This window comes from Pagrus major, chromosome 4 (genome assembly GCF_040436345.1).
Source record: "Pagrus major chromosome 4, Pma_NU_1.0".
NCBI lineage: Eukaryota > Metazoa > Chordata > Actinopteri > Spariformes > Sparidae > Pagrus > Pagrus major.
In genome coordinates, this window is record NC_133218.1 from 5837506 (window position 1) to 5860855 (window position 23350).

General features: G+C 38.2%; 1 protein-coding gene across 1 annotated transcript; it reads right to left on the reverse strand.

Annotated features, from left to right (window-relative positions):
* Positions 1-526: 526 nt before the first annotated feature.
* On the reverse strand, positions 527-23350 carry LOC140994450 (monoacylglycerol lipase ABHD2). Its single transcript, XM_073464078.1, has 12 exons — positions 23148-23350; positions 21207-21285; positions 20651-20692; positions 19863-20078; positions 15408-15583; positions 13840-14007; positions 12319-12502; positions 11109-11201; positions 10026-10127; positions 9768-9837; positions 9589-9673; positions 527-5180 (listed from the first exon to the last, which is right to left on the reverse strand). The coding sequence occupies exons 4-12, from the start codon at positions 20069-20071 to the stop codon at positions 4972-4974; spliced, it is 1296 nt and encodes a 431-aa protein (XP_073320179.1). The 5' UTR covers positions 20072-20078; positions 20651-20692; positions 21207-21285; positions 23148-23350; the 3' UTR covers positions 527-4971.

Here is a 23350-nt window from a genome sequence, read left to right on the forward strand (position 1 = left end):
ATTTGAATCAGGTGCCTTGGAGCAGTCAGGGGGCCCAGGAACAGGGTTGAAAAACACTGGCTTAACCGTTGTTACAGTCAATTTGCCAGATCCAAACAGTGTTTTTTCAGTGTTCCTCCTTACATCTGCACTGTGCACATAAACCAGTTTGCAGTTAATGTCAAATACATCTCATAAAGCTAACACAGGAGTTAAACCCATAGGTGTGACTTCAAAATAAGGAGCGTTTTCACAATTTGTTCCTCTTTAAATGTCACTTAAATACAATTAAAGAAACAGCTACTCAGTTTATTAAAATACAAGTGGGTCAGACAGATAATCTGAAGGTATCAACTCTGAGTTTGTTATGTCACTTAAGTAGCTTAAGTTGTACAGGGGACAGACATAGTGAGGAGTACAGTACAGTGTGGTTCTCACAAGGGGGCTCAACTGTATCAATTTTGTCACCATGTTAGACATAAACCTTCAAATTAATCAGATAACAGCTTCTTCATCTATTTAGGCAAGTAAAGAGAACAGGAGACCATTTTTCTTTTGAGAAAATAATTTATTTTGGAACACAATAACCATATTTCCTCACGTATTTAGATCACACACACCACTGGTTTTCTTCAACAAAAACACCCAGTGTTCAATATCCGAGTACATCATGTTGTGTGACTGTGTGTGCCCCTTCATCTCATCGACACATCCCTTAACCGTCTCACAGCATCAAAATGTTTGTCAACACAAAATTAAAGCTGTGGGTTAACACACTGTGGGCTCTCATCACTTGTTTGGGCTAAAAAGATTTAAAATCAAAAATTATTTTAGAAGAACACTGAACAATGTTCATCACAATCCAAGGTGTATTTCTTTATACATTGGAGACGTTTATATTTAAATTCTTCCACTCAAATTAAACGTGAGCCCACAATCTTGACAAAACAAGATGCTTGAAGCACCGGGGTCAGGATAAATACAACGGAGCACATTCTCATATCAACACAGTTAACCAACATATCAGATCCAACACTCCATGAGAAAATAATCTGAATGTTTATGACGTGTTTTGGTCTTTCATACGATGACACTATTTCCTGTCACATTAAAATAACAAGAGATCCCTCCTGGTTGGTTATTGCCTTTATTTTCACAACTGTTCCCTCAAATATTTGAATATACACTATATTTATATTATATTTCTTTAGCTTTTTCATTGTTAAAGTGAAGAAGTTTTGGTTTTCAATCAGAGGTGGTGATATGACACAGTATACACGCACTGTACTCGTCAACACTCTCGCTCTGATGCATTTGCACGATAACACAAGAAGTCGTAATAACAATACAAAATACAAAAACAAATATACCCCAAATAATCGACAAGAAAAAAAATACATCCAAATAATACATCCAAACCTGCATTTTTTGTGCAAAGTTGGGGGGGAGGCAAAAAAATCTGAGAAAGAACACAAATGGCTCTCACTGCAGAAACTGGGTTTTGTGCTGGTGTCGTCGATACTCCTCTGATTTTCCTACGAGCCAGAGTAAATCCAAACCACACCTGATTGTGTTAAAATGAGAGCTGTGGACAGAGTGAACCATGAATCATGTCACCTCTCTGCAGGCGAATGAGAGGACGATTGCCATTAATGACTGGCAGTTGTAGTTTGGACCCCCTGACAACAGATGGCAGCAGTGATTTGTGGTTTGAACAATGGAGGATGAAAAGTCTTTTTCAAGGCAAAGAAACTCAAACTGACACTTTTCAGTTAGGGATGCACCAAAATGTCCTTAGGATGCACCCACCTGAGATAGCAGCCATGATGCTACTGATCCAAATTAAATAGTTTCATTGTTAGTGTCATTATAACATTTAGTGTTTCCATTTTCAGCGGAATTAAAGGGGAACTGGACCCTCTTTTGCCACGTTTTTTGTCTAAGTGTCTCATGTGGATAACAATTATTTGAATTGACCCTTTTTGTTAAAGAATAAGATCATTTTTGCTTAACAACAAACAGTCACTTGCCAAAGCCTAACCCTGACCCTAACACAACCGGACTCCATTTACAGAAACATCAAATGTCATTTTATTGTCGTAAAACACACTTGATTAAATTTTTTTAAAAATAATTAAAAATTTAAATGACCATTTCTGTAAATGGAGGTGGATTTAGTGAGAGTGATATAAGGGCTGTTTCTGGTTAGACAATAGGGAAATAGGGTTGAAAAATACTGGAGCTCCCCTTAAATTCAGTGATGGTCTGCTGCCTTTCTGCCACAGACTCATTTTACTTTACAGTACATAAAAATGATTGCAATGAGTTTCAGACTGTGGTTTGTACGGATTTTAAATGTGAAGAAAAGAGGGCACTGGTATCAGATCAGTTTTGAGTTAAGAGGGATAAAGTTGGATCGGTGAATCCCTATTTTTTTAAGCCAGTGTCTGTGAGATTAACACCTGGATTTCATAGTATTTGCACAGAATAATCTCTAGAAAAGGAGGTTAAATTTAAGACAATGACATCTAAAAAATTACAACAGATCAGAATGAAATTATCCTTGAGAAAAAAGAAGAGATTTGATATCAGTAGTGATCAGAATCAATATTACAGTACCATTCATTTGACCATTGTGAAAAATAACCTAGATCAAACTACTATTTTCCAAGTTCCTATGCAGAGTCAGTGGAGTCTTTGAGTGTAAACAAAAACTGAATAGCTGTTTAGCATTAACACAGGTCTTTGATTCTTACAATTTCATATTTTCTTGTATTTTGTGCACTTTAATTACTGACAGTGTGTGCTACTTATATGAAATGTCCTGATATCCTAAACCTCCTGCAACTTAAATTAATTCTACTTCATGCAAATACTATCAAACCCAGAACTTAAAACACACAAACTTTGGCTTTAGAGTTTCAACAACTAATCGATTAGTTATCAGTTATCAAATTAATCGCCAACTATTCTGATAATTTGTTTGAGTAATTTCTTGAAAAAGTCAAAATTCTCTGATTCCAGCTTCTTAAATGTGATTTTTTTTTCTGGTTTCTTTCCTCCTCTGTGACAGTAAACTGAATATCTTCGGGCTGTGGACAAAACAAGACATTTGAGGACATCATCTTGGGCTTTGGGGAACACTGATCACCATTTCCACCACCATTTTCTGACATTTTTTAGACCACACAACTAATCGATTAATTGAGAAATAATCAGCAAATTAATCAATGAAAATAATCATTAGTTGCAGCCCAGCTTGGCTTAAACTGCCTTACAAGAAAGCTCACTCCCTTCATTATTTCAAACCATCCATCTGTCTCATCACAGTGTTCAGATTACTTGGCTGGACTGGAAGCTGCTTCCTAAGCCCTTACAACAAAGTTCTCAATTAGATTCAGGTTTTAAAAAGTCCACAGGTCCCATTATTGCAGTTTGATTTCATCAAAACACAACTAAGATGGATTTCAACAGTTTTTAAGTCCACTCTGTGGAGCTAAAACACTAAAGAAAAGCTTTTCAATGCAGTCAAAGAAACAAAAATATCCCCTTGCATTAAATCTCTTCTTTCTTGCATGCAGTGGTCTCCATCTAATTGAAAACGACCAGAATTTAACAAACAGTCCAATGAAATAAACATTTGGTTTAGAGTTCCTCTGCCCTCTGACTCATCACACCTCACAGCTCAGATTATAAAGAAAAAACCTACTGAACCTTCCCTTTAAACAGCACCACAATGGCTGCATTTTCAAAATTCGACACCACAGAATCATCTGCTGGTAAATGTAATAAGATGTCTATGAGCACTTAACCACTCAGAAGCTGGCTAGTGGCAGGTCTGTGCAGTAAGAGAAGGATATCAGAGTCTTGGCTGGACCTGCAGCTGATCAAAGGCAGGCGACAGAGTAAGAGGGCGCAAAGACACGGACAAAAGACGACACAGGGAACACGCAAGTCATCTAACTTTTCGCTATCATCCTCGCTCCCTCCAGTTCTCCAGCTTAATCATCAATAACCTACATACTTCGACTTATGGGGGGCGGGGAGTAAAAGGATTGTGTCATACAGGATGTAAAGTGCACTGAATCAAAGTGATAGAATGTGACTGTGGGAATGTGCATGGATCCCCACTGGAGTTGATTCCCACTCATGTCTGAACACATTTCAAGTGCCAAAACATACGTGCCAGGAAGATGTCATGAGCTGGACATAACATGTAAAATCCCACCGTAATACTTAATTTTTCTACTGTACATTTTCTACAAACAACAGAGCAACAATTCACCCAAAAGAACGGACATTTTAGGGGCAGAGAATCTGGATCACGTCTACCAAAACATAAAGATCACATGCTCTGTCACGGGGTCTTGAACTCTCGGTCGACACAGGCGCACACGGACATCCACACTACATCTGTGAGTTAGATACATACATACTACAAAGACGCTGTGTTGGTTAAGACAGCAGACTAGGCTATATGGCCTTGGCGGTGATAAGCAGTGAGCTTCTTACAGGTGCCGCAAACGGGCACCGACTGCAGCACAGTCAGTTTACAGTAATAGGAGGCTTCTTGTGTGCTCTTGTTTTTCATGAACTACTCTAAAGTGGTGCTCTCACTTTCCTTTCCTCTCATCATATTTGGTCAATGCCTCCATTAGCCAAGGACCAATGGTGTGTACACGTAAAGAAAATGTTCCTGCTCTGAATTCAAAGTCCTCGCAAAGGAAAAAGAGCACAAAGGCAGTTAGTTGTTTTTGTTCCTTCACATACTGTAAGGTGATGGTGATTACAAAGGAGAACCGTGGTGAAGGCGTGGAGACATGTGTGGGTCTGGAGAGGTGAGTAGCACCGGAGGAGAAGGCAGAGAAGAAGAGTTTAAGGTTCAATTCAGGTGTCTCCTCAGTGCTGGGACAGTGGTGGGAGAGGAGGGCGAGAGGTGAGGAGGCAGGAGGAGGAGGAGGAGTGAGAGAGAGAGAGACAAAGGTCAGAGGTTTAAGCTTTTTCCTCCACGCAGGAGCTCTCACTGAGGTGTGCACTTTGGCACGGCGGTTTCTGTTTCTCCCACTGGCACATGGCGTTGGCGTAACCCACAATCACTTTGTCCATCCAGGTGAGGGGCTGAGGGAAGAGTACCGCGCCCTCGAAGAAGCCCAGGTGGCCTCCGTGTAGCGTCAGGGAGAAGATCACATTCGGCATCTTTGCTAAAGGAGGACACAACATACGGTGATTAGACTTCAATGTAGTTTGTTCTCATCAGTATCTGAAAACCAACAGTGGACACGCACGTCCAAATATGGGCCTGACAGGGATTATTTCATGCCTGTTACAGATAGTGAGGGTGTGTTTGCATGGTCAAACAGATAACAGTATGACTCAATGTCTGGCAGGTTTGTTTAAGGAGTGAAGGGATGTAACTAAGTTCATCTACTCAAGTACAGTACTGAAGAACAATTTTGAGGTACTTGTACTTTACATGAGTATCTCCATTTTCTGCTACCTTTTACTTCCACTCCTCTACATTTTGGAGCCAAATAGTGTACTTTTTACTACACTACATTTATTTGATAAATTTAGTTACCTATATTTTGCAGATTACAGACTACATAATTATCTTAAGACTTTTACTCGAGTACTATTCATATGTATGTCTTTTACTTTAACCAAGTAATTGAACACAATATTTTACTCAAGAATTTTACTTGTGGGTTCTTTTAACAACACTGTGTTTAAGTGGCTTCTGCCACAGCTGAAAGAAGTGATGGAATGTAACTAAGAATATGACCACATACAGTGTAATCATTAATAATAACAGATAAGACAGGATTTAGTTTAAAAACTCTTCCATTAACACCTATGGTTGTTTCCTGACGCTACAGCTGTGTTTTTACAGACTTAAGAAGGGGACGCTAATCCATTCATACTGAAATTACTGAAGCATTGAACTCAAGGGAGATCATCTCAACGCTGCAGTAGAAAGCATTAATCCTTTTCTGATTTGCTGTATGAACCTCCGCAGAGTGATGCAGCTGTGGGCGACCAAGCACAGTGGTCTTATGAAAAGGATTGGCCTGGATCTCTTTATTCTCCTGCTCTTATCTGGGTTAGTGGGTGAGCCTGATGCAGCTGACTAGTGATTATGACCACACAGTGCTTTCACCACTGTGCACTATTCATGACAGCTGCAGAGCTGCACTGGGACAACTCGGTGCTCGTCCAGAGCTGCAGCCACAGTCTCAGTGGGGGCTCAGTGACAGGTGGGAACAGAACAGTCTAGAGAAGGACTCGTACTAAAGGGACAGTTCACCCAATAATGAAAATTCAGTCATTATTTACTCTAGGGATTGCAGACATTGTTTTTTCAGGGCTGATACCGATAATTAGTAATCAAGGAGAACGATGATAGATATTTAGAACAAATATACATTTGAAGTAAAAATGCAAAAAATCTTGGTGTGAAAATGTAGAATAACCAGGGAAGGAATGTATCTTAGTACAATTTAATCTGTACTTAAGTACTATTTTGAGGAGCTTTACATGAGTATTTCCATTTTATGCTACTTTGTACTTTATTTGATAACTTTAGTTATTACTTAATTCACAGATTCAGATAATTCAGTGCTGATAGGCTACTACTTGTGATGTGTAACTAATCAGAAAGTGTTGTTGGCAGGACATTGAGTGAGACCACTGAGTGGTGACAACAGACAGAGGATGCTGCTTCAGAGACAAAGCAGTGCATTTTTTAATTTTATCGGCAATTGTACACAAAAAGTACAGATGCCGATAATCAGAAAAATGCTGAATATCTGCCCCAATAATCGGCCGGACCCAAGCCGGTCTATCCCGAATTTACTCAATCTGATGCTGATGGAAAGTCGGGTAAGGTTACATAATCTGCAAAACATTTCTGGAGCTTCACAGCAAAACAGTGTTGCAACATTCTCCTGAACAACTGAAGAAGATGGGCATTTTTTTAAACAACTGAAAAATACAGTTCATCCAGCGTAATCCAAGTCTCTGGAAGCCCAATGATCCCAAATTGATTAGAAAAGGAGTTATTGACACCTTCAAAAAGCATTTGAGCTTGTGCACCCACTCCAGACAGGGTGCTAATGCTAATGAAGATTTTGTCTTAACAAAGGCTGTTTAATAAATTTGGGATCTCTGGGCTTCTGGGGACTTGGGTTACATAGGACAAGCTGTATGGAGCCATTATGTCTTTTTTTTCTCAGTTATTACTTCATCTACTTCAGTTGATTAGGAACATGCTGCAACTCTGTTCTGCTGTGAAGCTTCAGAAACGTTTAGTGGACTATGAAACTTTACCCAAATTTTCACTGGCTTGAGGGTGAGTAGATAAAGCCTGAAATATCATTTTTGGGTGAACTTTTCCTTTATATACATATATATATATATATATATATATATATATGTATATATATATATATATATATATATATATACACACACACACACACACACTCATATATATATGTATATATGTATATATGTATATATATATATATATATATATATATATATATATATATATATATATATATATATGTATGTATGTATGTATGTATGTATGTATATATGTATATATATATATATATATATATATATATATATATATATATATATATATACATACATACATACATACATACATACATATATATATATATATATATATATATACATATATACATATATACATATATATATGAGTGTGTGTGTGTGTGTGTGTATATATATATATGCACATATAGATAGATAGATACGTGACTTCATAGAAAGCTGTAAACTCTTCTTATCACACATCTCTAATCTAAGCTAATTACATTATTATCACTGAGTGACTGTATCTCGTTTTAGGTCAGAGGGGCAGCTGATCCTCTTTCCAGTAAGTGTTTCTCTCCAGAGACTCATGCAGGATAGAGTCACTTTTAGTCAGGACTCATCCACCCACACACACAAACCCTTGCATGAGGGATTTTCCTTTTCTAAAAAAGTGGTTAGTGAGTTTAAATATAGCACACAGGCTGATGAGAAGGAACGCTTGATAAACACCATGTCATGTGGAAGCAGTCAAAGAATAAATTGCCTCTTCTTGTTTTTAAAATGAGGTTCAAACACTGTGGATGCACTGCAGAATAGAATATAAGGTGTTGGGAATCTCAGAAGGACTTAAACTCGCTTTAAATAGACAGAGGAGGGACACTCAGGTATTTGTGTGAGTGACTGTTACAGCTGCTGTACCACACCAAGCCATTACTCACAGTCCTGACCTCTGTGCCACACCCTGTTCAGAGAGCAGAACCAACTCATCAGAGGGCCTTTCAGACTGCAGGCTTGTTTTTTCTGAGATCAAAATCTAATGTGTTAACGGGAACCGTTAGACAGACAGGTTAGGCCTGTTGTATTTAAAAGACTTAATAGAGGGTTCAACTGGAAATATGTGCCGCCAACTGTCTGCAGGTACATCTACTACTCAACAAACACAAGTAGAGAGCTGCGCTGTGCAGACCCGAAAACATACCATTATTTTTGGTGTATATTTGGAATTTGTCTGCAGTATTCAAGTTTTTTTTTAGATTGTCAGTGTTCTTCAAAATCAGATTATTATTATTCATTATAATGTGTATAATGTTATTATTATTATTGTTATTATTATTATTATTATTATTATTACTGTAAATCTTAGTTTTTATTTTTACGACCTATTTTTTTATTCATTTACATAACTTAATTTTGTGAGAACATAAAGGGACTACAACTAACATTTCATTGTACAATCCTGTGTTACTCTATATTAAGACTAATAAATGAACCCTGTAGTTTGCATCATATTATTAGAATTTTCTAGAAACACATATAGTGACTTTTATCAGCAGGATATTCTGCAGCTTTTGAGCATTTTCTCCACTTTTTGGCTTATTTTTTATTAGTGAAAGCACATTCTGAACAGTTGTTGGAAAAAAAAGGGCAGAGTTTGCTCTAAACTGTAAGGATCAGAGATTCTTGCTACCTTTTCCTTTCGTGCTAATTAGTTTAAAACAAACCAATATATCTGGGTATTGTTAATTATAGCGGCTTTTAAACTAAAATACATTCTTACCTGTGTCCTTGAAGGTCATTAGTTTGACCAAGCCATGAGGCAATGTAAGATTTTATCGCAGGTTGCAATTAAAACAAGGACAAAAGCTAATCGAGCTGAATTTCCAATATCTGGAAAATCATCCTGAACATCCTCACAGTGAAAAAACTATATTGATTTCAAACTAAAGATGTGAGTCCTATCTGTGATACAATTCATTAAAAAGTTAGAAAGCAATTCTAAGAATTTTAAGCATATTCTGATGATTATTGGGATAATAATTGGTCAGGATAATCATGACATTTAATTTTCATCATGTCCCATGCAAAGTTTGACCTAGGAATTTTTTTTAAACATCTGTTGCAGAGCCACAGCATGACAACAACACGCCCACCACCTCACTCACTGTTTGTCCCCATTCCTGAAATGGTTGCTACAGTTAACATGTTTAAAAAAAACTAGGGTTTAATATTTCTGCTATTGTAATGAAACATGCTGCTGTTAGTTACCTGCTAGTGTGCGAGGGATGGTGAGCAGTGAGTCATGGACCAGAGGATCATCTGCAGAGTTCACTAACAGCAGTGGCACCTTTACCTGGAGGATAACAATACATATGTCAAACAAATACACAAAGAGACAAAAGAGAGAAACATAATACGAGATGTTGTGAAGCATATGCAAATCTTACATTGTGAATATAATGTACACAACTCTCCTTTTCATAGTACTCTTTGAGAGAGCTGTGGCCGTGGAATTTTCTGTTGAAACACAAGAAAAAAAGAAAGTTAAATTAATTCACTTAACAATTACATCATAGACATTTTATACTCTCACCATTGACAAATGGATGAACAATATTGCTAGCAACAGATATAACACAGATGTGTTATCCACAACAATAAATCGCTGAGAGCTGTAACTTTCTCTTTTTTGTTTCTCCACACACCTCATGATGTTGTCGTCGATCTGCATGAGAGACGTCGCTGTGTACAGCCGACTGAGATCTGCATCTACCATTTTAACTGAGCTCCCTCGAAGCAGACTGTGCCTGTAACAAGTAAAAATACACACAAACAACCATTATTTACTAAAAATGTTTAATTCAATTAATGCTCAGTGTGTAGTCATTTACTCAACCATTAGTGTAATGCAGTAAGGGACTGTATAAAAAATATTCTGGGGTCTGATCCTTATGTTTAACTTTTTTAAAAAGTGAAAAAAATGTTTTAGGACACTCTTCTTGTCTTAGATAAAAACTGCAATATCCTCAGACCAACATCTACAAATAATATAACTACACTGGTACAACATCATTCACTGTCACCTAAAGGAGAGACATAGGTTGTGGCTCCTACACTTTGGAACTCTGCCTCATTCCACTTAAGAGACCAAGACTTTGTTTAGACTTTGGTTAGTATATAAGATATTGTGGACCATGGCAAAAACACTGATTGTGGTGAATTTCTATTCTTTAATGCCATTTTAACCATATTTTGATGAGATATTGTGAATTACAGTTACTTTGGCCAGGATAATCGTGATATTCATTTTTATCATCTCATGCCTTATATGTACAGTATGTTTATACATTATTGCCTCTATGAACACTTTGTGACATCTCTTCTCTCAAAAGGTGCTTTATATCTGATGTCACTTACTTGATTACCATTAATAACTAAAAATGAGCAAAGAAAAAATAAGTTAAGATAGTGTGTAAACTTAACATTTAATCTCAATATGTTAATAGAAAAACACTTTCCATTATTCTGGTATTTGATCTTTTGAAACAAAGAAAAAATAGTGCTAGTATTTAGAGCAGAATAAAAGCCTGCACAGATCTTAACTGTGACCTGTCCAATATAATCTGAAAATGACTGTGATGCACTGAAAACTTCTTTGCTGCACCGACAGGCTGCGCCATAGTTATTATGTGGATGATTCAGAAATGTTTACAGAATTGACAAACCATGATGTCAGTTATTTTAATATGGAGTGACAGTGCTGTACTGTGCAGGACCAACAGTGATACCTGTGTGAGAGGATGATTTTCTTCATGTTGTCTGCCATGAGAAAGTTATAGAAGCGTCTGAACTGGTCCCACTGTAGGAATGTTTCCTGGGCCCTGAGCGATAAAGACAGGCAAACACACAGGAAGTGAGCTTTGTGCAGCCTGTCTGCATTCCAAACAACACACCAAATGTCCTGTGTAATCCACTGGACAAAGAGTCACGCTGGTGGAGGGAGTAGCAATGGTGTCAGGCATTAGTATGCAGCTCACTGACACAGACAGACCAAACCAGCACTACAACTAACTACAAATATCTGACCAGTAGATAACTTGCTTTCCATTTTCTTTTTGACATTTTGATACAATTTGAGGTGAAATACAAATTATCGGAAGTATGATTTGTTGATCACACATTATTTGTGGAAAAGAGGGATGGTAACAGCCCTCAATACTGACAGAAGGGCCAGCTTAGGTTTGGACGAAAGGAGAATCAATTAAATGGAAAAAAAAAAAACCTGCAACACACCCTTCACCAGTGCCCACATCCAAACTTTAACAGACCCAGTCTGTCATTTGTGCCAAGAGACGCTGGCTGCATTTAAAACACAGAAGGTGTGGCTCAGTCCAACATGAACACAGAGTGCAGACTTGCCTCGAACACCCACATGCTCTGGTGGTTTAAAAACAGTCGTAATAGATTTGTTTGTCCTGTGTGTTTCTCAAATGTGACTCTATGTGCACAACAAGTTATTCTGGGCATGTTGTCAGACAGCCAGTTCAGTTCATTGCACTGTACTGGCAAAAGGGTTTAGGTAAAAGAGCACAATATAGAACACACACAAACCATCCACATGACAAAGTTAGAGCAAACATTCGAAAAAATGAGTCCAGAGCAGTAAACAAAACTCTGAGGCTGATGGCCCTTCATGACAACCGTTTACAACTTGTTTTTCTTGTTGGTTGTGTTTAAAAACAGTCTTCAAAACAACAGCAAAACAGCTATCAATCAAGACAAAAATAGAAAATAGAATAGCTGAACGACAGCTGACAGGAGACGCTCTGTAAACCTGTGACTAATATATGATTACATTACACAACCAGGAATCATTTCGTGGCATTATGCCGAGCTTCATTTATATTTAGAAATGTATGCACATCAAGTGCCGGGGTTATAAAGGGGCTTTGGTGACACAATGCATTTTAATTAAGAGATGAGAGTACAACAACCCACCTGAGAGCACTGTACCCCTGACAGACGCTGACACAACACAGCACTCGCTCCTGGTTCGTCCTGTTCTCGCCCAGGAATTTACACACGATGTTTCCTCCCAGGCTGAAGCCCACCACGATCAGCTGGGTCTGCGGATATGCCCGCTTAATGTAGCCAACCATGGATGCAAACTCCCATGTGCACCCTGTATGGAAGACAGTTATTGTTACCAATCAATACATAACACCTTTAAAGGAAAGAGCATTCTTCTCTTGCTCAGCAGTTCCAGCTGAAGGTGCCTTCAGCTTAGGGTATTAAATTTGTGTCTCTATTAGTGCTTTTACATAAGCTCAGGTCTGAAAATGTATAAGCTTTGTGAGCTGTAGTAGCTCAGATAGTCTTCTAGATTTTACTTTGAAATGATGTTGTACTGAGATTAGTCTATATTCAGGAAAATCAGGATATTAAAATACCTTTAACTTGACCAGGTCACATCAAAATGAAGTCAAGGTGCCACCAAAGGATATCATTTTTTCAAAAACTGCACTGAACAAATATTTCAGCTGTGCTCTAAATGGACTTGCATTACTATAGCACTTCCAGTCTACAGACCACTCAAAGCGCTTTACAACACTTGTCACATTTACCTATTCTCACACACATTCATACACTGATGTCAGAGGCTACCATGCAAGGTGCCAACTGCTCATCAGGGGCAATTTGGGGTTCAGCTCTATCAGATTTGTTTCTGGCCAGAGCTTCTTAAGCCTCAACAACAACAACAACAACAACAACAGATAATTGGATAAGAGGAGCAGAAATCAAATACTTTTTGTTATTCTAAAACTGGGTTATCATTACTAGATACGCCTAATGCGAAGAAGTCATTCTGAAGTGACAGGTTAGGTTTGCAAAATTGTGGAAATATTCAATAGAAGTAACAGGAATTTATGGAAATTTATGGGAATCATTCTTTCAGGAATAAATGTCAATATAGGGGTTATTTGCTCAGGCTGCATTCACTATGTCATAAGAAGATAGAAACAAACCTTTTACTGTATTATAAGCAGAGGGATTTGAAAACCTTTCTAATAAATATGAAAAAAAAAAATGTCATTCAATTGCAGCAGTTTATTCCAGTCATATAATCTAGTTTTGATTGGAAGCCTGTGGCTCAGACAGTTCAGTGCTGCTGCCAGTAGTTTGGGCTGAGCATGTGACGGGAGAATGCACTGTGCATACAGAGAGTTGAAATTTTACTTTATTACTATTTAATGGGATGCTGGATGGAGAAAGATTGTGCTGCTGTTCAGTTCAATTAAATGGGCAAACTTGAACCAAAACATGCCTAATATCACCTTTTTGTGTGTATTTACCCAAAATAAGTTAACTATATCAGTATATAATAAGTTAAAAGGTATAATTTTCTTTCTCAAATTTGCAAAATTACCCAAATTATTATAAAGTGGAAATACTGGAAATCCTATTACAGGTTCATTTCTCAGTAGTAAAGTAAACTTGAAGTCAGATCTTTGGTCTCACCGTAGGTAAACATGCGTGGAGAGGTGAGCTCGATGTTGGGGAGAGCTCCCAGGTGGTTCAGCACAGCGCAGCGGTAACCGTCCTTCTGAGCGTAATCCACAAATGTTCGGATGTAATGCTTCTCACTGTGGTTACCAATACCAGGGCATATCACCATGGTGATGTCATCTGGTAAAACAGGCAGATGGGTCAGAGAGAGAAAAATGTGAGCACGAGAACATTTCACTCTCCTAAACAGCACATCAGTATATTGAAAAGGTTCAAGCGAGGCAAAGCTCTGCAGCCGATCCAAAACAAAGGATTAGACTGTAATATAGCTTCAGCAAAACAGAATCTAAATAGTAACACTACTTTTTTCTAACCAAATGTCATGTGAGTCTTAAGCTTTCTGAGAAGATCATCAGGTCAAAGTTGAGGTGATGGCTCAGGGTTCAGCTGAGGCATTCAAAGAAAGGAATCTTTCACACCCCTTTCACACAACTGCATTACAAACATGCAGTTTAAAGATCAATGACTTAAGGCTTTAAGTATTAGAATTGCAGAACTGGAAGACCTGATAAAAACATTTAAAGCTGGACATAATAACACTAGTGGATGTAACTGATGGGTTTGTTTTCCAGTTTATCTATACAGCCCAAGTCCAAGTTATAATCTGTCTAACATGCAAGCCTCCATGCCTGACCCTCGAATTAGATAAGGTAAACCTTTATCAGGAACAACAAAATGGGAGAAACCTCAGGAATGTCAGTAGAGGACCCTCTTTGAGATGTTGCATGAACAGACTAGACAGAAGTAGCAGAAGTAGAATTGCAATTAGGGATGATCCTAATGACCAATTTCCGTGATCTTTAAGCAGAAGTGTAAACTTAGACTTGTCAATGATTTAAAAAGTTAAAAACACTCAACATTGAGCACAATTTAAACTAAAAGGTTTAAAAATGTATATTCTGTATATTATAAGAGCCATTTGAAAAGATTAAGCAGTCTTCAATAATCACAGCATATCCAAATGCCCTAAATTGTGTGGCACTTTGCACAGTGCATTATCACGATTGTATATTGTCCTACAAAATACGACAACTCACTAAATAAAAGCAAACAATTACATTTGTTGAAAACAATATTCAACGTAACAGAAAATATTGAGGAAATATGCCCGTTTATAACACAGACATTTTCATCTCATTGGCTGAAGACAATTGCAAAATCAAATACCCACACACATCTTGGACGCAAAAGTTGTTTACGTTACTAGCGGATACTCGTGTTTTTTAATGTAACATTTGACTAGGAAGACATGACATTTTAGTGCAAATTATGTCAATATGTAATTTAATTGGGACCATTAATAAAATAAGATTTAAGGACTAGTATTTCTGGTGCAGACTAGTGAGGATAGCTTCGTTTAATTGAAATGTTGACTGATAACTCACATACAACTAAGAACTACAAAATATATGATATTTCTATGTTTGGCATCACAGTGAAGAGTCAATCAGCCATTATCTAGCAACCAACACAAATGAGCTGTTGTTAAAGAAAAAGGAGATCTTGGTCAAATGCTTCACCTCCTGTTCGATGGTCCCCCATTGGCTCGAAGAGGTCAAAGGTCGATGTGGCCCCATCCTGCATGGGTAAGTACTTTCTGACTCCACTGGGGTGAGGTGAGCTCACCCGCCCCAGTTTCCCATACAGCGCTGTCTGGAGGTGACCACTCTTGCCCCACAGTAAGGGAGGAATGTACCTGGAAAACACAAAATAGAACTCTGCTATTAAATTTGATCTAGAAAGATGAGCTGATTCTGCTAATGCATTCAATAAGAGCACAAAGTCAGTTCCCAGAAATAACATTAACACATTGTTATCCTGAGCAAAACATGTGCATTGATGGTCCATGACATGAACAGTCTGGCACATATTTTGCATACAGAGTCACATTTCTGTAGCAGCTTTTGAAACTCCCAGCAGACATCAATGTTTAACGTCAGTCTGTTGCTTTTGTTTTGAGAAGCTGAGTACTTGCATTCCTCTGTAGGAGTTAGCTGTAGGAGTCAAGCCTTTGGATTACGCAATATTCCTTTGAAATACTGTGCCTTTTGTTGTGCATTATCATGAATCACCATCTTATTTCAACGCTGAGACCAAAAGAACAACTTGACAGGAAAACCCTTTAAGGTGATGCTTATCATATGATAAAAAGGAAAAGCACATCAATGCATAATCATACCTCATAATAAGAGCCCAAACAACTATTTGTCTGTTTTTTATGTAATGTTGCAGCCATCAAAAGGTGATGAAGGGGAATTCAAGAATATTTTAGTTCATATAACACAAGCTTTTAACAGAAGAAACCTGCCTTGTTCACAGTTTTTACAAATTACACATTAGCAAACATTAGCTCTCCTTTTCCTCACTCTCCTTCGATTATGTAACATCCTATCTGCATTTTTTTTCTTATTAGACTTGCTGACAGTGAAGTGAAGAAGAGTGGGCCATCTTGGGAGGCGATGAGATGAGATAAACAAGAGCAGCAGAACTGTAAACTCAAGCACAGATGTGGACACTAGTTGTGTGTTTACAACACAGACACAATAAGTAGCTTCAGAAAGCAAAGGGCTCAATTACATTAACAGTTACACAAGCCCTCCAACCTTTAACTCTTCGTTGCCTCATCCCTCCCACAATTACTGTACCTACAAAGTACACTATTACATAAGAGAACTATCAATCAGAAAGCAGACTACTTCCATTTGCTGATAATGTAATCACCTCTAGCATGTGCTGTGAGGGGAGCTGAAGCTTAACCACACCTTTCCAGAAGGTACTCGGCAGTGTTAATCTATGACTACGGGAAGAGGATCACCTCATTGTTGTAATGTGCTCTTATCTCTTTTGGTACTTTAGTCAATGCAGTTTGAAAAATACCTATTAATAAGCCCAAATAATATTTTTCTGATATTTTTCTGGTTTGAGGGTAAAAACACGTTTCACTGTAGAATTTTACTAGAGCTGCAAAGATTAGTCCATTAATCCATTTAATTTGATCAAATTAAACTTAGTTTGCTTTTAATTGTTTAATTTAAAAGAAAAAATCAGATATGTATCAATGGATTGTTCAGGATTAGAGATGCACTGATATATCAGTCAAACATTGAAACTGATATTCCCGTTGATGTCTGTTGATAAGATGACGTTGACTGATAGTGGACGCAGATGTTTATCTGTGTCACATTATTTTGCTCTTGGACATTCATGACAGCAGTAAAGATTAGTCCATTAATCAAATAGTCGACTGAAGGAAAGTTGCAGCCTTAAATATTACTAATGCACACAAACCTTACATTAAAACCTTAACTTATTGTTGAGTCCTAGTCTCTGTATTAAAGGACCTTGGGAGTGACAGCAGGCTCCGATCTGTCCATGTATGTGACTGACAAACCCTTTGTTTGAATTTGAATAACAGAGACTGCCTCTGGTAAATGTCACCTTCTCATGCAGCGTGTGCTGTTGTCTTTGAAAGCTATTAGGTAACGGAGAGGGGAAATGGATGCGTCAGTGTGGTTTGATGAAGCAAAGATCTAAAGTCCAGATCAAAGTCCAGGAGGAAAGTCTCACGCTTGTGATACTAGAAAGCTGGGAAAACACCAAACACTAAACATTTTTTCTCTGTTCCTAGTCATTATTTTCACTCACTGTTCTTAAAGGTTGGTCTTAGTCATTGTTACAATCACTGTCTGTAGTGGCTGTTTGTTTATGTCTTTTCATTGTTAGATTTGATGTCTTTTTAAAGAGAGTTGTATCAAGTGTTTTATTCCTCAAAAGCCTAAACAGAAACAAAGACTGCAAATTAGCCATGGCTAGAAGTCCTATATACTGTGCATCAGTTGCATTTCAATTAAATGTAACAGTGCCTACATGTACTGTCCCTGTCAAATAAACTGATAAATAAATAAATACTAAAGAACAAAAATAGGTAGAGGGAAGCCTGGTGTATCATATACCTAAAAGGCAGATATTACTGACAGTAAATGAGTCAACATGAGCTGGAATCTATCCAGTGGTCTTTGCCCTCATTTATGTTTCCTTTCCTCTTTTCACTTTTACCTGTACTTTGCTCTGTTGCTGTTGACTCTATATGACCATGTTTCTGAATATATTGTTTTCTGGGATTAGTCTGTTTACAGTTGGCTGCTGTCTTGATATATGCAACATTTCTGCTGCTCTAACATTAAGGACTAAAATTAAATCATTAACACTATCCTTAATAGGGATGCACAAATTATGTGCTGATACCATCTGGCATGTTTAAAATAACAATTTAGCCAATAGCCTATGCCAGTGTTTTTTGTTGTTGTTTATTTTGTTTTTGTTGTTATTTATTCCTCATTTTGTGCCAGGGAAACGTAGAAACCTTCATCATAAAAAACAGAACTGAACAGTTTTATAGGGACAGTTCACCCCCAAGAAGGCAGACATCTCTACAGCTGATATCTTAAAAACTCAGCAACTCACACCAAAACAATCTAGATGAATAAATAGCACTACAGATAAGAGAAATAATATGTATTTTTAATTTGGGGGTGAACTGTCCCTTTAAAAGTCCTTCAACCCCTTATTACACTATCTTACAAAGAGCACAAATATTATCATACTAATTTAATGAACAACCTTTAGTATAACCTTCTTTTACATAAAAATGATTTCCTTTTTTTAAAAAAAAAACTACTTCAAAAGTATTTTTAGCCGCTATACAACTACCTAGCCACTGAGAAGAATTTTTCAGTTCCTAGATGGCCCTTTCAAACTGATAGCAGGAATGTCACGAGCCAGTAACTTGTGAATGTGGCAGAACAAAACAATGCGACACTTCAGATAAACATTGTCTACTATCAGCCAGCGTCATCTTATCAACAGTCAACAAGGGGAATATCAGACAGTTTTGATTGTTTGGCTGATATATCAGTGCATCTCTGATCCTGAACAATCAGCTGATACATAGCAGACTTTTTCTTTTAAATTACACGATCAAAGGCAAAATAAGTTGCTCTGGATACAGATAAAACAAGCTAACACGAACATGCATATCAAGAAAAATGTATTTGTTCTGTATCGTCCTACGTTAACCCTGGCATGCATTTCCCCAAAAGCAGCCAAACAAAAACGCTGTTGACTCTTTTAACCTCACAACATCCCTCCTATGCTTTCCGCTGTGAAATTGATCTCCGTTATGCAACGCCGCAGGATGTCATTATGAGCAACAAACAAGCATGAACCCTCAACAACACAGAGACACCACACAGATGATACCGACGGGGTCCAGAACTTCAATTAACTCAGTTCAGCTACACACTGTGAGTAAAATATGGCTGTTCAGGAGGGAATGATAACAATCCAGGCACAAATGTAAACATCAGTGTGGCCTTAAGATTCACTGACACTGCAGCTGAAAGGCAAAGGGCTCAGTAACAATCGGTTATATAAGCAGACACTCGTGATGAAGGCTTGAAGGGGGGCACCCTGCAGAGCTGAAAGTCACTATGGAGTATTACACCACCAGCAGACCACAGGGCAGGACAGTACATTACATTGCTGACCTGGTTTAGCCTACACAGGGAATACCTGCCTCACACTGCTCTGGAACAACCACTGGTTTGCATCAGTTATTATATATCCAATGGAAGATTCAAATTATAGTAGACAGAGAGACAGCCTGAGGGGGAGACGTGCATCATCATATATGCAAATGTCCTCGCCCTGCAGTGAATGAGTCTATATTTGTAATGCGAGACAAACAAACCCAGTCTACCTTTTGGATAACCCCAAAAACAAAGACTGGTGTTTTATTCATGCCGGAGCTGAAGCCAGACATCTCTGGTACAGACATGTGGCATGCTCAGGAACACTGATGACAGATGGGACCACCGCCAGACAAACTGCTACCTCCACTGCTGCCCCAGATGGCAGGCGAAGCATTTCCATGGTTATGCCTTGAGAGAAAGAAACTGAGAGAGCTGAGGACTCACTCTTTGGTCAGCTGTGGACAGGACTTGAGAAGGAAGCGGTTGAGGGGCGTGTCCTGGTAGGTGAGGTCGGGGGGAGCGGTGGGGCTTTTGAGGTTCAAGCAGCGGACGATGACGTAGAGCACCGTGGCCACCGCCGCCAGCTTCATGCCGTCGAACATCGCCGGCAGCTCCGGTGAGATGGTGTGCACGTCTGACTCGTGGGTGTTCATGATGATTCTGAAAAGCAAAACAGTGGACCACATTTCTTTCAGTACTTTTAATTTATTCTAATCCATTTAATCTAAATTGAAAATTTCAATCATAGATATCTTTACAAATAAAATGAACCTGTACTCCCTTCCATTATCTAAACTTGTACACAATGATAAAATTAATCTTTTGAGTTCTTGGTTAAATGGGCTCAGTGAAATCGGTCATCGGTTTATGTTAGTAGACTCCATTTCTAAACTTACATTAGCTACTGTTGCTCTCTGTTAGCGGAGCGGAGAGATGTACTAAGACGAAGCACTCGAGAACGTGCATAAAGTCAAATCCTTTGGACTGTCGCGGAAAATCCGACCAGAGGCCTTCACAAAGAAATCCACAGTCCAGCAGCATTAAACAACTTAAACAAATCGTCCTCAGGCTTGTATAGGCAACCGAGAGACAAGGAAGGTCTTATTTCTCACGACATGTAACATCTGCGAACATTGATATAAAAGTGACTAATAATTTAAATTTCTACAAATTGTTACACAGAGCCCCTTTAAAATAGAAAAAGGAAAAATTTATGATGATGTCTGACTGACCTAAATAGTCCTCTTGGTGCTGAAGGCGCTGTAGCAACAGATCTGTGGGAATACAGAGTCAGTCAGATAAGGCACAGTCAGTTATTTAACACACTCACATTAATTACATTACAGCGTACAAAGGGCCAATAGAAAGACTTGCTACATAAGGGATATTGGTCCTGACATTTTACTGACAGATGACAGATTGTGATTCTGGACTGAGTAACATCACTTTTAATGTAAAACACCAATACAGTAATAGCTTAACACATTTACGCAAATGTTAGATATATATATATTCAAAGCATTAAACAAAGTCATCCCAGCTGTGAGATGATGGAAAAAAAGAACAGGAACTGTGAAGAGTACACAAAGGACACACCATCTTCTGTTATTGCAAAAAGGGGAAGTTGTGGTACAGGATTTCGCAAAAATAGACGACACTGTTCTCATCAAATAGCCACATAAAAAGTACCATAAAATAAAATGTGCTTAGTGTTGCTACCATTGGTACAGACCATGATTTATCACACAAGATTTAAATACAAGTTGAAAAAACACTGCTTTTACTTACATTTTCTGTTCAAGTTAGCCTCCAATAACGACTTGTTCCACACTTTTGTAAATGGTAAGTCACAGTGATGTGGTCAAACCTAAATAAAAAAAAAAACAAAGAAAATGCATTGAGCCCTTTTCCAATTTTTTTCCTTAAACTGTGTTGAAAGTCTCATCTAAATGCCTCGACAACAGCGTCCTTATGATGCCTCTTTTGTTTACTCTCACTCCAGTGTCTTGCCATGTAATATGTACCAGTAAGCACGGCATCACCACAGTGATTCAATTAAGTGTTAAATTGGTTAAAATTTAATTAATGAGTTATGACATTGGATTGATTGTTTGTCATTTACTAATTAAAATCACTGTCCAAAGCTTCAAATTTATGACGTGTACGTGCTTTTCTCTGTTCTAATTTTGATAACTTGGTGTGTTTTTGACTGGTAGTCAGAGGTAATTAGAGACAAATCAGTAATTACCAACATATTTACTCCACCTGAATGGATTACTGCTTTACACCAGTGTGTCTGACCTCAAACCAGCCCAAAACTAATATTCTTGTTCACCAACAAATCGTGAGTAAATGTTCACATTTTATCAGCCATTCAATAGATTACCCTTGATTTTGACTGGTGATAAAGTTAATCTACTCATAACTTGGAACGTTTGGTTGGACCTCGTGCAAATGTTGTGCCCTTGGAGCATTTATATTCATCTAAGCATGTTCCTGTTCCTATTAAGATATAAAGCAGTGTTTCCTCTGTAATTGTTTTGTTGCAGTGGTGGCTGTAGATTGTTTGGTGTTTGTTCCACATCCAGCCGTATAATTCCTAGTTTTGGTTGTAGTACTAATATTATTATTAATATTGTTTATTTTTGGTTGTTTCATCGCGAGTAAAAGGCTTGTTCTATGCACTATGCCTTCTGCTTGTTGGCGTGGGGGATTTTTTGTTGTTTTTAATTGTTATCTAGATTAACATGCTCCCTTTCCCATTGTATCTATCTGTGGTGGTAGTGTTATTACTGTGAATGAATGAAGAGAAACAAGGAAAGTACACACTTCCTTATTCTAGAAATCGTCATAATAACATTATTATACAGGCTGTTTATAATAATAAATATCAGTACAACTTTTACTGATTACTGACAGTGTGTCCTCTATTTGTTTAGGAGTGTTGCCACAAAAAGGAAGTTTATATCTAAGATCATCACATAGAAAAAGAGCTTTAAATCCTGTACACCTGTAAACACAGCTCAGCCCAGACAGACATGATACCTAGCTGCATAAAATTAGCTCCTCTGAATATTTCATCCCAGATCCACACAGCTAATACTGTCCCACCCACTGCAAACAGTGAGTATTGTGACAGCTGTCTCTAGCTAATGCCGTGAGAAAGTGTGTTTATTTGAATCCAGAAACGATCCAATTTAGCCACAGAACAGCTGCTAACATTCACGCTAGCTCTTCCTCCTTGGTCACGACTCACAACAAGCCAGAGAGGAGTTTACACCATCATGGGTACATTTATTAAGGTTCCCGTTAACGTTAGCTAGCTAACCGAGAGAAAGGGGTTATGAATAGGCACATTACCGGATGGAAACACAGGGGGTTAGTCTGTGAATCTGTGCTATGGTTGTCTAAGAGGAGGCCGTCAGTCCCCGCAGCATCTTCGTTAGCATGAACGTACAAAAATGAAAACCAAATCGCTTTCTGGGATGAGCTCGCTGCCCACCCTGAATGTCATGCGCAGGAAATTCACATAAAGGCAATATTAAGACAAAAAGCAGCCCCGTTAGACCGGATTTCTTTTTAATTAACTCTCATCTAGCCTGTCCCAGGAGGCAGAGTCTTTAAGGGTCCGTGTTCCTGCCGTTAATCATCGATCTGATGAAGTAACATCATCTGAGAGCACCGATAAACCTCAGACACAGACAGCACCAGCATCTTTAGCTTGCTTACCTCGGCTGGGGGGTAAAATGAATCACCTCCTTGCTGCTCCAAAGCGACAGGCCTTGTTTAAGGTCGTTGCATGTTGTTGTTTTGTTTTGTTTTTTTGTGTTGTGTTCCTCTAAACCATGGCTGCCCGGTGGGTTTGACGCCCTCTGGTTTACAGCGCTGACACTAGCTGAAGCAGCAGCAGCCGCTCCGACATCATCACCGAT

What these genes read in the sequence shown, in the direction of transcription:
- LOC140994450 (XM_073464078.1), bottom strand. Translation starts at nt 20,071, where the DNA reads ATGAACACCCACGAGTCAGACGTGCACACCATCTCACCGGAGCTGCCG. An exon ending in TCCACGCATGTTTACCTACG is followed by an intron (nt 12,503 to 13,839) that starts GTGAGACCAAAG and finishes TCTTCCATACAG; the next exon opens with GGTGCACATGGGAGTTTGCA. An exon ending in GTGTACATTATATTCACAAT is followed by an intron (nt 9,674 to 9,767) that starts GTAAGATTTGCA and finishes GTTATCCTCCAG; the next exon opens with GTAAAGGTGCCACTGCTGTT.